This window comes from Hemitrygon akajei, chromosome 7 (genome assembly GCF_048418815.1).
Source record: "Hemitrygon akajei chromosome 7, sHemAka1.3, whole genome shotgun sequence".
Classification (NCBI taxonomy): Eukaryota; Metazoa; Chordata; class Chondrichthyes; order Myliobatiformes; family Dasyatidae; genus Hemitrygon; species Hemitrygon akajei.
In genome coordinates this window covers 47217143-47234013 of record NC_133130.1, presented here as the reverse complement: position 1 = coordinate 47234013, position 16871 = coordinate 47217143, and the positions used below count along the sequence as shown (strand labels likewise).

Sequence of the window (16871 nt, the reverse complement as noted above, 5' to 3'; positions counted from 1 at the left end):
CCCCGAGGTCTGATCATAATCTCCTTGCGGGTTACTATCCCCAGGATTAGACGTTGAATAATAACCACGAATATTAAAAAACAATTAAGTAATCGTATTCAATGTTCGTGGTCACAAAATATACATTTCAGTGTTGCCATTTCACGTAGGACTTTCTAGGAATCTCGACTTTTGACGGAAATCCTTTCAATCTCGAGCAGAGGTTGAGAATTGCGTAATCATGCGTCCTTAAATTTATGCCCCGTCCTACGTGTGACCCATGTGGATTTGTGAAACGACTATTTGCATGTAAAGTTTTAAATTCACTTGGTATTTTGCAATGAAGCGGATTTGCTGAACACCAAAATCTTAGTAACAAATTAACAATGACTCACACTGGTCATTGGTAAAATTCACGGATTTCTTTCAGATTTACTGTATCCCAATGGAATGCAATGATGGATGTTAAGGGTCATTTCATAAGTGACCTTCTTTAACTCGCTGTATGAATAAATTTATGCACATAATCATCTCACCAGGAGAAAATAGGAAATAGCCTGAAAACATTTTCTATCCGTTGTTTTTGCACCTTTATACCAATTGTCTGGAATAAAAGCAATTTAGATCCTTAATCTCTTTGGAACAAAACAAAAAATGTTTAGAACACTTTATTTTGTGCACGTGTCGATTTTTATTAATATCTGCCCAGATTGTAAAAAAGCACTAAAATAATAGCTAGTGATAATCTAACACATATCAGATTACATCTTCATTTTTTTTCGTACCGGTTTTCATTTGAAGGAATGCAGATTGGTCACTTCTTGGGCCCCCTTCGCTGAAAGTCCATGGAAAAAGAGAGTATAAAAGAGTATGCCTGCGGTGCAAATGGAAGGGTTTCCTACTGTAGCCGGCTGCCGCTGGGATTGCTCTCTCGTTGTATGCACTGGCTCTCCAGAGTGCATGTAGGCTCGCAAACTCCCTCTCAGTCCTTCCTGGCTGTCGGTGGTGACAAGTACACCCGAGTTTCAACGGCTTCTGTCTCATCCCCTCCCCCTTCCCCAGACTCATCTTCCTTCCTTCTCTTCCATCCCTCCTCTTTCTCTGTCTCTCCAGTTTCAATTCATACTGATTTCTCCTCTATCCGTCTAGCCTCCCCTCCCCACCTTCCTCACTAACCAATAGATGCCCGGCCAGTAATGGAGGATTTCCTACCCGACATGTAAGCGAACGTTCCCTTCAGCCGGCGGATCCTTCCTTCGTTTGAAAAGACAAAACAAAAACAGCAACAACAAAACAAACAAGGGGAAAAAAGGCTGAAGAAGGACAGGGGAAGATTCGGCCTCTGCACTCAGTGGAAGCCAAAATGTCGACTAGAACGCCATTGCCCACAGTGAATGAGCGAGACACAGAAAATGTGAGTGAAATTATGTTTCTTTTTAAAAAACGATGCTACTTTTAAGGCGACTGGGTCAGCCGAGAGCTTGAGAGCCGCTGTCCGAATGTGCAGGGGTATTTGTGGCTGTGAGGGATGCGGCGGCGGCGGCGCGGGGGATTCTCAGAGATGGATCCAGCAAAAGAAAAAAAATCCCAGAGAGAGAGAGAGCAGCGGACAGAGGCTCTGACTCGCCCGCTTCGTCAGGCACACAGGCCTCTCTCCCCGGCTTTGCTAGCAGAAGCGTTTTATTATTTCCCGTGGAGTGATTCTTTCATTCAGACTAAATTTAAAAACCTGCCTGCCATTTGCGTGGTGTGCTCACTCACAACCATCCCTCGTACCCTTACAATCCTGAAATATCCTTTTAAGGCTGTCTTTGACTATGGGGTGCAGCCCAATGACAAGGACCACAAAAGAGCTCCGACCCGGTTTCGTGTCGCTCAATGCAGACTTCGGACTGACGCAGTATCTTTCAGTTTGATATATTATTGTGGGAGTTTTCAATATGCAGATTACAATCGGCATTACTGCTAATGTTTATTTCATAATTCGTTCAGTTACTCCTGGCATATTTCAAGGAGGAATATAGGTTGGTGACTATTCAAAACTGACGACTCACTGGGAAGGTTAAGGGTCAGGTGGACTACACACCAGCCTAACCCAAGTCCAAAATATTGTTGGTCTATTTTATCACTAATCGGCTAATCTTCAGTGTGTGTATGTTGCTCCCCTCCCCAAATGGGTACTTTTTAAAAAACAATGATTCATTTTGTCAGTGATGAGTTGCATTGTGCCATTCTTAATCATTTATGCTTTGGTGGAATGAACCAATAATGCTGAAGTCATCCAAGTCCTCGTTGTTGCAGCAGAATTGCTGAGCATTAATGTGACAGTTATGTGGATTATTATGAAAAATACTGGTATGGTAAATCTAAGTTGTTGCAAGCAATTAAAATGTGCATTTAAACCATACACCTGATTAACATGAAATGATTAAAATAATATGTATCTACTTTTCCAGCACACTTCCCTTGATGGATATGGCGAATCACAAAGCCAGCCCTCCAAGTCGAGTAGCAGGCAAAATCTGCCACGATGTAGGAACTCAGTGGCATCTACGACCGAAGAGCAACCCCACGTTGGAAATTATAGGCTGCTAAAGACTATCGGCAAGGGAAACTTTGCAAAAGTAAAATTAGCACGACATGTTCCAACTGGAAGGGAAGTGAGTTTTATTTTGTTTATTTCAGCTCTATCAGAATCTCATATCCATTACTGTTCTATTGCAACTATTTTGTCATTTCTTAATCTTGTATACGCGTATTTCACTAACAGACTTTTAGAAGTTTTAATAATCTTATTTGAGTTCCTCTGCATATCATTTGTTGTTTCTATTGACCTGCAAAGGCTGAGGCATTCATGCTGATAGTTTCGGCATGCCAATGGCAGAGTGAAGCAGGCTTGTGGTCCACATTGATAATATGTAGGCCGAAGAAGTTCAAATGTCGCTGTTCTGTTCCTTATCTCTGGTATCTTTTGGTGGATGCAGCAAGATTTTCTGAGATACTTCTGAAGTGACATCAGAATCGTTGTTGGTGTTCTAAGATATTTAAGATGTAAAGAGGAATGCTACTAATGAAACTATAGATTTGCTTCCTATTATCTTCATTTTAGCCATATTTTTGTCAATTAGAAGCAAAACTATTTCTGATTTTAAAGATTCTGTCTGTTGAAGATTAACATAGGATAATTTAAGAGAAAATGATTTGTTTTATTTTCAATGAAAGGAAAATGTTTAAGTCTCATCTTCTAAATAAATTCCTGGACCAAACCTTACAGGTGCTTTTCGCAAAATGCTTGGTTTTTTTTGAATGGGGCATATTTGAATGTCAGATGATTCTGAAACTTAAACCAGTGGCTAAGAATAAAATGAATACTAATGCTATTCATCTAAGAGTACATGCATTTTAGCTAAAAAATTTTAAATGTAAAATAATGAAATAATCATTCTGTTAATTACTGTCAAAATCTTTTTCAGGTTGCTGTTAAAATAATTGACAAAACTCAGCTCAATCCTACCAGTCTACAAAAGGTAAGGCTTTCTTTAATCATAAGTTCATTTTCACTGCTGCTTTCATGGAGACAAGCAGAGAAAATATAAGTAATTTTTGTTTTGTGTTTGCATATACTTTATTGACAAAGGGAAATATAACTTTGTGAAATTGGAAATTGTGTCAACTTAGGCTTCAAGTAATGTCTTATTAAGCAAGTAGCAGCTGGATACAAACAGAAAATTTGTTTCACATGCCTGTATTGTTTGCAGAGGATGGGTGGTTACAGTTACAAACCATTCAACTGGGGGGGGGGGGGGGTGAATATTATTGTATAGAAGAATGTTATTATTTTGCAATTACTCCAATCATTATGTGAAGAATATTGTTTAAATCCCATAGTGGATTATCAACTCAAGAGCATGATTGCAACTCTTCATTTGTGTGTACATTAGCATTTACTGGACATGAGATATAAATCTACTTTGGCATATCTATGAAAATACTTTTTTTTAAGAGGTTATAAGAGAAGGCACCTCAGAGTGCTGGAATTTTATTTACTGAAGATGCCTGTTTTGTGTTAGAGTAGTATGTTGTGAAAATTAAGTTGCAAATTTAATTATCTAAGGGATCCAGAATAGCTTGTTCACGTGATTCTATTTTGTCAATAGAAATCTGTTGCAGAATTATAGAAGCATATTTTTTGTTGGTAAGACCCGTGTTAATCATTGCTGTATATATCTTGAGAGGTGTTAAACTGCTTTTGAGATTGGTTCATTCATATAGTGGGAAGGGAACATACAAAAGCTAGATCTGCGGAATATTGGTTTTGTGAGAACAGTTAAGCACAAGATATTAGTAAAAAATTTCTATATGGTGCTAAAAAGAACACTACTTATGCAAAATTTTGTGCTTTTTGAGGTGAAGTGCTAAGTATACCATATATCTTCACAGAATGTTGATTGATATTGTGTACCGATTAACTTTGATCAAGGTATTAATATGTAAGCAAGTTATGAGGTTTGGCAATAGTTTATAAAGAGTCTACCATGAAATATTGATATAATGTTATGTCTGTAAATTACTCATTATGTGCATTTCAGTATTTTCTTTTTCAACTTTCGGAAAGTCAGTTTCACAATATAGATGCTACAAGGGCAACGCTTTCCTGAATTCTTCAGCTTGTGACTCAAAAGTAAGGGACTAAGATTGTGTGAAGTACAAATGTAAGCTCATGACATCTGCACTTAAGTTGTGCTGCAGGCTCAATATTTTTTTTAAAATATTTTGTTTTTGTGTATTTGCAGTTTGACAAATTGCTTGAAACAAAGTTGCATAATGTTTCGGGTGTCTCTGTATGCTGTAAATTAATAGCGTGTAATGGTCATAATCTATATTCTTGTGTTGTTTTGAATTACTCATATTTTGAATATCATAAATATCTTGTGCAATAAACATTGATGAATATAATATGCAAAATCTACCACTGTAGCCTCTCAGAAACTACTTGAGTATTAGTGTTGGGAAGACTATGGTCATGCACTTTGGTAAAATGAATAAAGTTGTAGACTATTTTCTAAATGAGAAAGAATTCAGAAATTGCAAGTGCAAAGGGACTTGGGATTGCTCATACAGGATTCCCTAAAGATTAACTTGCAGCTTGAGTCAGTGATAAGACTACATAATGTTAGCATTCATTTCAAGAGGGCTGGAAAAATAAATGCAAGGATGTAATGTTAAAGCTGTATAAGACATTAGTCAGGCCGCACATTGAATATTGTGAACAGTTTTTGGTCCCTTATTTGAGAAAGGATGTGCTACCATTGGAGATGGTCCAGATAAGGTTATTGAGAATAATCCTGGGAATAAAAAGGTTAATGTATAAGGAGCTTTTGGCTCTGGGCCTGTACTTACTGGAGTTTAGAAGAATGAGGGGGATCTCATTGAAACATATTGAAAGGCCTAGATAGAATGGATGTGGAGAAGCTATTTCCAATGGTATGGGAGTCTAGGACCAGAGGGCTCAGCTCAGATTAAAGTGATGTCCTTTTAGTACAGAGATGAGGAGGAATTTCTTCAGCCAGAGGGTGGTGAATCTATGGAATTGATTGCCACAGATGGCTGTGGAGGACAAGTCAGTGGGTATATTAAAAGTGGAGGTTGATAGGTTTGTGATTAGTAAGGGTGTCAAAGGTTACAGGGAGAAGGCAGGGACATGGGGTTGAGAGGAAAATTAAATCAGCCATGATTAAAAAGCAGAGCAGACTTGATGGCTGAATAGCATAATTCTGCTCCTATGCCTTATGGTCTTGTGGTTTAGTGACAGTGATGAAGTTCTTAATTGTATGAAGTTATGGGGAAGCGGAATGATAAGTGGGTTCAACTGTCTGAACCCAGAGCTTCCTTGTGTAAGTGGTATGAAAATGCATGCAAAAAAGATCAATTAATTTAGCGATGTTTAATTTGACTGCAGGATTGTTATATTTATTTTCTTGTTAGAATCCCTTTTTATGAGGTTAAGTCAAAAAACTGTAACTGTCCTTGTGAGACATATCTACTGCTCTCATGAACATCAAAAATGGAATTTTCTACTAGTCACCTGACTCTTTTGCATTGTGGCTGTTGGGAAAGCTGAGGAATCTTTTTTTTTGTATTGAGTGTTACTACAGCAAATATTGTTCCTTCACGTAGAGATTCTGCAAGAAAGAAGTAATATTAAGAGAACTGATGGATACTTAATCTGAGCTGCATCTCAAGCAATGCAGCACGAAATAGAAGACCGTGTATATATAATGGTGCACCTCAGGGGGTCAGCATCGGGACTGATGCTTTTTACAATTTTGTCAATGATTTGGATAATGGAATTGATGGTATTGTGGCAAAGCATCCCATTTAGGTAGTGCTGAGGAAGCAAAGCCCATTGCAGCAGGACTTGGACAAATTGGAAGAATGGGCAAAAAATAGTGCCAGATGGAATACAATGTTCAGAAATTTATGATAATGCAGTTTGGTAAAAGGAACAATATTGTGGACTATTATTTAGATGGGGAGAAGGTTCAAACATCAGAGGTGCAGAGGGACTTGGGAGTCATCATGCAAGGCTCCCAGAAGGTTAATTTACAGGTTGAGTCTGTGATAAAGAAGGCAAATGCAATGTTGGCATTTATTTCAAGGGGAATAGAAGATAAAAGCAAGGAGATAATGCTGAGGCTTTTAAAGAGACTAGTCAGGCCAGATTTGGAGTATTGTCAACAGTTTTGGGCCCCGTATCTCAGAAAGGATGTGTTGTCATTGGGGAGAATCTAGAGAAGTTTCATAAGGATGATTCCGAGAATGAAAGGGTTAACATATGAGGAGCATTCGGCAGCTTTGGGCCTGTACTCACTGGAATTTAGAAGAATGTGGGGGGATCTCATTGAAACCTACCAGATATTGAATGGACTAGATGGGGTGGATGTGGAGAGGATGTTTCCAATGGTGGGTGGCACAGCCTCAATAAGGATAACCCTTTAGAACAGAGTTGGGGAGGAATTATTTTAGCCGGAGAGTAGTAAACCTGTGGAATGCTCTGCCACAGATAGCGTGAAGGCCAAGTCCATGGGTCTGTTTTAAGGTGTGTTATGCCGTTGGCCCCCTCCTTTGTGAAAATCGCAAGAACTCTAGTTAAGGGGGGTCAACTGACCCAAGAGAGAGAGACGTGCGAAAGACCACGTTCTTCCAAGAAGCAGAATAAAAGTGACTTTGACTATTGTCTCATGGAGACCACCTGAAAAGCCCTCGGGCAAAGTGGGCTGGTTGAGAGAGAAATCGCATTACCTGCAACTTGATTGACACCTGCGATCCCGTGAAGAAATATAAAGGCGGGTCTGAGGGGAGGACCCTCAGACGCACCAAGGAGACACCAAGGAAGCATGATACCGATTCCCGTGGGAGCGGGAAGCCATTTTTTTTAGGAGGCCACGTGCGTCAGATTCCGGATCGGGAATCTGTGGCTGAAGCCAAAGGAAAATCGCTTTTAGCTAACAACTGATTCCAGGGAATTGTTTCGCAAAGACAACGGGCAAGTGTTCTTTCTCTCACCAGTCCTCTCTCTCTCCAACACGTGAAATGCCAGCGGTTCCCAAACGGAAAAGACTGCAGATTTCTAAGTGACTTTAATATTCAATTGGACTCAGTATTACCCCTAGACAACTATAGAGCTTATTTCTGATTAATTATTATTACACCGGTGTTTTAGATTGAGTATTGACGACGTATATGATCTGAATGTTTGTATTAACCTTACGTTTGTGCCCCTTTTTGAATAAAACGTTTGAAAATAGTAGCATCAGACTCAGCTGATCCATCTATCTTTGCTGGTAAGTTACCTGGTTACGGGGTTTTCGTAACAGGTGGAAGTTGATGGTTTCCTGATCAGTCAGGACATTAAAGGATATGACGAGAAGACAAGTGCATGGGGTTGATTGGGATTGTGGATCAGCTATGATGGAATGGTGGAGCAGACTTGATGAACTGAATGGCCTAATTCTACTCCTGTGTCTTGTGGTCCTTATCTGCCCAGAAGCAATGCCCAACTGTACACAGATGTACTCAACTACAGTGCAATATCTGGTTTATGCAATAATTTCCTTTGCAAAAGCAGCAATTTCTCAATGCTGGCATAAAGCTTGACAATGAAAGCTCAGATTGCTCAGATAAGCTCAAGTTGCCGCAATGATGGCTTCAGATGGTTGTTACCGTGAGGTGAAAACAGAATGTGTTGGAAACTCAGGAGATCAAGTAGTATCTGTGAAGCAGAAACAGATTTAACATATCAGGCTGAGGATCTTTCATCAGAATTGGGAAGGAGGGAAAACAAATTAATATCTAACATACGTTGGCTTTCATGGGTCTGGAACAGTGTTGAAGGAGCTTGTCGGGTTGAGAAGTTGTTCTCCCAGTTGGGAACAAGTATTGCTGAAGTGATGCTTTGGGGCAGTGGCTGTGGCTATGTGGAACTTGATCCTACCTCAGAGCAGCATTCAGTTTGCCACTCCAGCTTCTCCACCAGTGATTCTGCTGGGTCATGGATGGCAGTTTCTTGTGCTCAGTCAGCAGGGGCAATGGCAGGGTCATTGAGTTGCTTGTGTTGATCTTCAGAAGCACCCTTCTCTTTCAGCTGGGGCTTCAGGAGAATTGCAGCTAAGGATCATTTTGAAGCAAAAACACACCAGACCAGTGAACTGTACAAGGTTGATCAGCTTGTGGTTGTAATCAGTGTGACATAATCTCAGTTATAACTTTGGTTTGGAGTATTTCTATTTTGTTCGCTTTACTTTTGCATGTTGTCTTACCAGGCAGCTGATGGCTAGGGTTGGAAAACTCAGCGGTTTAGATCGAAGAAAAGATTGGCTTGCTTTCACAGATGGTGTTTGACCTGCTAAGCTCTCTTCCACCATTTTCTGTTTTTTATTTCCTCTTTCCAGCATACACAATTTTTATTTTTGTTTATTTGCTTACCTGAGATTGTACTAACCAGTTATACACTCCAGTTAGTTTGTCACAGACAACCCAGGAAGAAAGTGTTTCATCTAAGCAGTTTTCCATTCTCTTCCAATTTCCTCCTCCACTTCATTCTCTTGATTGCATAGCAGATTTGCATGGCCGGACTGCACAAGTTGCGCAACAGCCAATAGAGGATCTCAAATCTCACTGCCACCTTATTAGGTACTGCATGGCAACTCCAGATCAGACCAGGCAGTGGAAATGTTGTTTCTATGAGGTTTAATTTGTCACATTGTGAAATTGAGCTCAGTGTATGCGTTCCAGAATCATGTGATTGGGTTATGCATTTGAAATAAAGGTCCTGCTGCCGATGGATAGCCCTTGCCGTCCAGGACTGAACCCTTCACATTCGATCACGACTTGCACAAAGCTCAAGCAGCAGAATTACCACGTGTCATCTATAAAGCAATATGTATGCTTCAGTAACACATACAAAATGCTGAAAAAACTCAGCAGGTCAGACACCATCTATGGAAATTAATAAACAGTCGACCTTTTGGGCCAAGGCCCTTCTCAGTAGCATCTGGTACTAAAGAAAGTTTGCAATCCTCGGGGAAAAAATGTTACCTCTACGTGGCAGGAGGAAAAGAAATGCTATCTCTTTCCTGAGTAAAGCGTATTACAGACTGGAAGCTCATACTGAATTGGAGGCACCTTAGTGCCTTTTGATGTTATCCTGCAGTGCCACAAGTTCCATTTAACAATTGTGACATGTTGTGGCTTGGTGTTTTTTTTTTTGTTTTTTTTTACTGAGTGCAATTATTATCTTGTCTAGTAGCTGGCACACTTGCCAGAGACAGCAGTTTTGACCCCAGGAAGTGTCCGGGTATACAGCAGGCAATCCAGGTATCCAGAGCCTGCATCTTCCAGGTATGTTGGAGAGTTCATAAACACCTGGTTTTTAATGGTCTCTTGACTGCTTGCTTTCTCCTTACTTTAGTCTTCCAGTGACCTGCCGTGCTTAGTTTACTAATTCTCTCAGTCATGATGGAAATGCTATATTTACATTTATGTTTGATAACTGCTTGTGCAGAAACCTTGAAAGCAAAAAAAAAGCTATTGGCATTTGTCACGTTGCATTAAAGCATCTCAATATACAAAATATTTATGGAATTGCAGCAACAGCCAAAATCACCCAGCAATTGCCCATTGCTATTAATAACATCTTCTAAATAGTTTTGTTGCAGAAAGGAATTGGTGAGATAGAGTGTTAGCAATGGGGTTCCTTCCCATATTTAGCATATGTAGCTGTGTTTGAAGAAAGGGTGTGATTCAACATTGATCTCCATGATGGCAACACTGGCATCAAATCAAGTATATATGCTAATAAATCTTATAATCTGCACACTTCTGATAAATATTATGGGAGCACTTATTAATGGTTTCAGTGTAACAACTTCCAGTATAATTCACAGCAGAGCTGAATTGTGCAAGTATGCACTAGACCGGATTTTGGTATTCACACAATGGCTATAGTGACCTTCACTGTACTTGGATCCTTGGCTCCTAAGTGGAGCACAGGCAATTGATAACCACCAATCTCCATCGTCCTCTGAAGTTGATGCTGTGGTTAAAGTTCATCAACACTTCTGCAGTCCAATGCATCCACTGTACAGAGGATTAGTCTGTACAGCTTCACCAGAGCCCTGTTGGCTGGCCTTACCAGTTTCTACCTCTCACGATGGGGACATAGAGTTGGACTTTGAGAGGTGAACTTAACAACATTTGTCTCTCATTTCTACAATATTTATAGCTTAAGCAATTTATTGTAATTTTTTGTTATACTATGGCTCTAAAGGAAATCTGCATCCTGAATATGTCTTCATCTGTTTGTACCCAATTATTTCAGTGAATAAAATTTGTGATCCAAATGAAAGCTAATAAATGATATCTAGTCCTGAAGTAAAATTGGGAGTAGTTTGTTCAGATGCAAGAGAAATTATAAGAAGTTTTAAAGGAAAATTATGTTAATGAACATACTATGTTAACTCAATCTATTTCAGACATTGCTATAATTATTTATTTTTTTATAGGCTCCTTTCTCATAGTGTTGAATTTGTAAAGTATTTTAGTACAATAAATTTAATTTATAATTTTCTTAAACTGCTATTCATAAGGCATTTTGAAATCCGTCAACAGAGTGTCTTATGTTTGTGCTATGTATGCAGTCCTTAGTCTAAACACAGGTAGTGCAGTGGATATGGGGGGAGCAAAAGGAGTTTCTAAACTGTGTAACTGGTTTATTCACAATTGGTTTATTATTACTGATATATGTTGTGAAATTTGCTTTGTGGCAGCAATACAGTGCAATACATAAATGATAGGTTACTAAGAAATTTGAAAATAGTGTAAAATGAGCAAAATAGCAAGAAGATTTTCATAGACTGCTCAGAAATCTGTCGGATTGATAGAAGTTGTTATTAAAACAATGAGTGTGTGCCTACAGAATCACAATCAGGTTTTTTGTTATTGCCATGTGTTGTGAAATTTGTTTTGCTGCAGCAGTACAATACATAAAATTAATGTTACTGTAAGAAATATTTAAAAATGGTGTAAAAGGACAGTAAAATGGTAAGATAGTGTTCATGGACTGTTCTGAAATCTGACTGGGAGGGGAAGAAGCTGTTCCTAAAACGTTGAGTGTGTGTCTTCATGCTCCTGTGCCTCCTCCCTGATGGTAGTAATGAGAAAAGGGCATGTCCTGGATTGTGAGGGTCTTTCAAGGGTGTGCCACCTTAAGGCCCACCTTTTGAAGATGTCCTCAGTAGTGGGGAGGCTAGTGTCCATGAATGGAGCTGGTTGAGTCTACAGCCCTCTGCAGTTTTTTTTTCATCCAGTGCATTGTAGCCCATGCCAGACAGTGATTCAACCAGTTAGAATGCTCTCCACTGTACATTTGTACACTCTAACTGCACTGTGTATGTGCACAAACGTCATATATACATGATGCAGTTGCAAATCCTATAATAGTTCTATGTTTCATTAAGCAGCATAGTGGTTAGCACAATGCTTTACAGTACAGGTGATCGGGGTAGAATTCCCACCACTGCCTGTAAGGAGTTTGTACATTTTCCACTCGTGACTGTGTGGGTTTCCTCCCGGTGCTTCAGTTTCCTTCTACAGCCAAAGACCTTCTTGTTGGTAGGTTAATTAGTCGTCATAAATTGTCCCATGATCAGGCTAGGATTAAATTGGGGGATTGCTGGGCAGTGTGGCTCGGAGGGTCAGAAGGGCCTATTTTGCACTGTATCTCAATAATTAATATTTAAAAATCTTATGACACAGACTGTGTTTTGAATAGAATGTGTCCTTTTGCTTGCTGATGTTTCAGTAGCAAATCCTGTGCCCATAGAGTGGTTTCTGAATAATCATTTAATTAAAATATGCTGGGCAACTTTTTTTTTAAACTTCTTGAAAAAAGTAGATGGGTGGGTTAGTAATTTTGCAGGTGATATACAGATTGATGGTGGTGTGGATAGTAAAGAAGATTTCCAAAGGGAACAATGGGTTATAGATTGGTTACAGATATGGGCAGAAAAATGGCAGATGAAGTTTAATCCAGCCAAATCTTAAGTGTTACACTTTGGGATATTCAAAGTAAATAGTACACTATTAATGGCAAGACCTTTTACAGTGTTGGTATACGGAGATATCTTGGGGTCCAAGTCCATAGATGCCTGAAAATGGCTTCACAGGTTGAATGCATGCTTGCCATTATTAGTTGAGACACTAATTATAAAAATCAGGAAGTTACTGTATGTTGCAGATTTATAAAATTCCAATTGAGTACATCTACATCTGGAGTACTGTATTGCATTTAATTCTGGTCACCCCATTAAAAGAAGAATGTGGAGACTTTGGATGTGGTGCAGGAGAGTTTTACCTGGATGCTGCCTTGATTAAAGAGAATGTTACTATAAGGAGAGGTTGCACAATCTAGGGTATTTTCTCTGGATTGGAAAGGGCTGATGGGAGATCTGATGGAAGTTTACAAGATTATGGAAGGCATAGGATTCAGCTGGTAACTTTATCTTGGGATTGAAATGTCTAATACTGGAGGGTATGCATTTAAGGTGAGAAGGTGCAAGTTCAAAGAGGTATGACAAGTTTTTAAACACAGAGCTGCTAGTTTGGAAGTTTATGTTGTGTGGGCTCTGGGGAGATGGTGAATTGGATTTGTAATTGTTTCAGTGGTAGGAAATGGAGGGTGATGTGTGAGGGTTGTTTCTGAAATTGGAGGTCTGTGTTTAGTAGCTTGCCACAGCAGTTGGCTTTGGGACCTTTGTTATTTGTAATTTATGCAAATGATTTGGATGTGAATGTTTGGCATGGTTAGTAAATCTGTTGTTGATACTAAAGCAGGTGATGTAGATAACGTGGAAGGTTATAAAATGTGTGTCTCTATATGTATATCTATATCTAGATTGGGTAGGTACTGAGGATTAGCAAATGTCTTTCTATCCAGACAAATGTGGGGTATTGCAGTTTGGGAAATCCCATCAGGGAGGATTTGTACAGTGAAAGGTACTGACCTGAGGAGTGCTATGGAATAGAGGGATCTGAGTGTAGATGCACAGTTCACTGAAAGCAGTGCCATAAGCAGTTACAGTGATGAAGAAGGTGTTGGCACACTGGTCTTCATCATTCAGAACATTGAGTACAGAAATTGGGAAGTTATGATGCACAAGATATTGGTGAAGCCACACTTGGAGTATTGTGTACAGTTTTAGTTACACTATGATAGAAAAGATGTTACTAAATTAGAAAAAGGGTGCAGAAAAGATTGACCAGGACATGGCCTGGACTTGCAGGGCTTGAGTGACAAATAGAGGTTGTGTAAACTAAGACTTTGTTTGGTGGACTGTAGGAGATTCAGGGGTTATGTTATTGGTGTATTATTTATTTAGATATACTGAAGAGTAATACGCCCTTCTGGCCCAATGAGCCAGTCCTGCCCAATTACACCCATGTGAGCAATTACACCTATTGACCCATACATCTTTGGAATGTGAAAAGAAACCGAAGCACCCAGAGAAAACACACACAGTCACAAGAGAAAATCCTCACGGGCAGTGTTGGAATTGAACCTGGGACACGGGCACTGTAATAGTGTTACGTCAACCTCTATGCTATTGTGGAACCCCCATAGTTGTAAACATAATGAGGGATATGAGATCATGAGGAGCCTGTTCCTGTTCTTTTCCTGTTGATGAGCAAGAATGTGTAAGTTTAAAATGAGAGGTGAGACATTTAGACAATAGACAATTGGTGCAGAAGTAGACCATTTGGCCCTTTGAGCCTGCACCGCTGATCATCTACTATCAATACCCGGTTCCTGCCTTGTCCCCATATCCCTTGATTCCCCTATCCATAAGATACCTATCTAGCTCCTTCTTGAAAGCATCCAGAGAATTGGCCTCCACTACCTTCCGAGGCAGTGCATTCCAGACCCCCACAACTCTCTGGGAGAAGAAGTTTTTCCTTAACTCTGTCCTAAATGACCTACCCCTTATTCTCAAACCATGCCCTCTGGTACTGGACTCTCCCAGCATCTGGAACATATTTCCTGCCTCTATCTTGTCCAATCCCTTAATAATCTTATATGTTTCAATCAGATCCCCTCTCAATCTCCTTAATTCCAGCATGTACAAGCCCAGTCTCTCTAACCTCTCTGCGTAAGACAGTCCAGACATCCCAGGAATTAACCTCGAGATTCTACGCTGCACTTCCTCTACAGCCAGGATGTCCTTCCTTAACCCTGGAGACCAAAACTGTACACAATACTCCAGGTGTGGTCTCACCAGGGCTCTGTACAAATGCAAGAGGATTTCCTTGCTCTTGTACTCCATTCCCTTTGTAATAAAGGCCAACATTCCATTAGCCTTCTTCACTGCCTGCTGCACTTGCTCATTCACCTTCAGTGACTGATGAACAAGGACTCCTAGATCTCTTTGTATTTCTCCCTTACCTAACTCTACACCGTTCAGATAATAATCTGCCTTCCTGTTCTTACTCCCAAAGTGGATAACCTCACACTTATTCACATTAAATGTCATCTGCCAAGTATCTGCCCACTCACCCAGCCTATCCAAGTCACCCTGAATTCTCCTAACATCCTCATCCCATGTCACACTGCCACCCAGCTTAGTATCATCAGCAAATTTGCTGATGTTATTTTCAATGCCTTCATCCAAATCATTGACGTAAATTGTAAACAGCTGTGGTCCCAATACCGAGCCCTGTGGCACCCCACTAGTCACCACCTGCCATTCCGAGAAATACCCATTCACCGCTACCCTTTGCTTTTTATCTGCCAACCAGTTTTCTATCCATGTCAATGCCTTCCCCCCTGAGCTTTGATTTTACCCACCAATCTCCTATGTGGGACCTTATCAAATGCCTTCTGAAAATCGAGGTACACTACATCCACTGGATCTCCCCCGTCTAACTTCCTGGTTACATCCTCGAAAAACTCCAACAGATTAGTCAAGCGTGATTTACCCTTGGTAAATCCATGCTGGCTCGGCCCAATCCTATCACTGCTATCTAGATATGCCACTATTTCATCCTTAATAATGGACTCTAGCATCTTTCCCACCACCGATGTCAGGCTGACAGGACGATAGTTCTCTGTTTTCTCCCTCCCTCCTTTCTTAAAAAGTGGGATAACATTAGCCATTCTCCAATCCTCAGGAACTGATCCTGAATCTAAGTAACATTGGAAAATGATTACCAATGCATCCGCAATTTCCAGGGCCACCTCCTTTAGTACCCTAGGATGCAGACCATCTGGACCTGGGGATTTGTCAGCCTTCAGTCCCATCAGTCTTCTCATCACCGTTTCCTTTCGAATGTCAATCTGTTTCATTTCCCCTGTTACCCTATCTGGGAGATCCATACATCTGGGAGATTGCTTGTGTCTTCCTTAGTGAAAACAGATCTAAAGTACTCATTAAATTCTTCTGCCATTTCTCAGTTTCCCATAACAATTTCACCCAATTCATTCTTCAAGGGCCCAACATTGTTCTTAACTATCTTCTTTCTCTTCACATACCTAAAAAAGCTTTTGCTATCTTCCTTTATATTCCTGGCTAGCTTGCGTTCGTACCTCATTTTTTCTCCCCGTATTGTCTTTTTAGTTAAGTTCTGTTGTTCCTTAAAAACTTCCCAATCATCCGTCCTCCCACTCACCTTAGCTCTGTCATACTTCCTTTTTTTTTAATGCTATGCAATCTCTGACTTCCTTTGTCAACCACTGTGGCCCCTTTTCCCCCCTTTGAATCCTTCCTTCTCTGGGGGATGAACTGATTTTGCACCTTGTGCATTATTCCCAAGAATACCTGCCATTGCTGTTCCACTGTCTTTTCTGCTAGGATATCCATCCAGTCAACTTTGGCCAGCTCCTCCCTCATGGCTCCATAGTTTCCCCTGTTCATCTGCAACACTGACACCTCCGAGCTGCCCTTATCCTTCTCAAATTGCAGATAAAAGCTTATCATATTATGATCACTACCTCCTAATGGCTCCTTTACTGCGAGATCGCTTATCAAATCCTGTTCATTACATAACACTAAATCCAGAATAGTCTTGTCCCTGGTCGGCTCTCGTACAAGCTGTTCCAAGAATGCATCTACACTCTACAAACTCCCTATCCTGTGGTCCAGCACCAACCTGATTCTCCCAGTTCACCTGCATGTTGAAATCCCTCATGACTACTGCGACATTACCTTTGCCACATGCCAATGTTAACTCCCTATTCAACTTGCACCCAATATCCATGCTACTGTTTGGTGGCCTGTAGACAACACCCATTTGGATCCTTTTGCCCTTACTGTTCCTCAGTTCTATCCACACAGACTCTA

General features: G+C 40.3%; 1 protein-coding gene and 1 long non-coding RNA gene across 16 annotated transcripts in view; one reads left to right on the top strand and one right to left on the bottom strand.

Annotated features, from left to right (window-relative positions):
* The window catches only part of LOC140730418 (uncharacterized), a 96383-nt gene extending 95473 nt beyond the window's left edge, over window positions 1-910 (bottom strand). The window contains exon 1 of the long non-coding RNA XR_012099595.1: window positions 765-910. This is a non-coding gene — a long non-coding RNA (uncharacterized lncRNA). The remainder of the gene's footprint in view (window positions 1-764) is intronic.
* A 59-nt stretch (window positions 911-969) lies between these two features.
* The window catches only part of mark1 (MAP/microtubule affinity-regulating kinase 1), a 180068-nt gene continuing 164166 nt past the window's right edge, over window positions 970-16871 (top strand). For 4 of the 15 annotated variants that reach the window (XM_073050792.1, XM_073050778.1, XM_073050789.1 and 1 more), the window contains exons 1-3: window positions 976-1393; window positions 2436-2639; window positions 3453-3506. In XM_073050792.1, coding sequence (XP_072906893.1) covers window positions 1343-1393; window positions 2436-2639; window positions 3453-3506 — 309 coding nt within the window. In that variant the 5' untranslated portion in view covers window positions 976-1342. Of the gene's footprint in view, window positions 1394-2435; window positions 2640-3452; window positions 3507-16871 lie in introns of all 15 variants that reach the window. The other 11 variants (XM_073050779.1, XM_073050788.1, XM_073050780.1 and 8 more) reach the window with 8 other exon arrangements.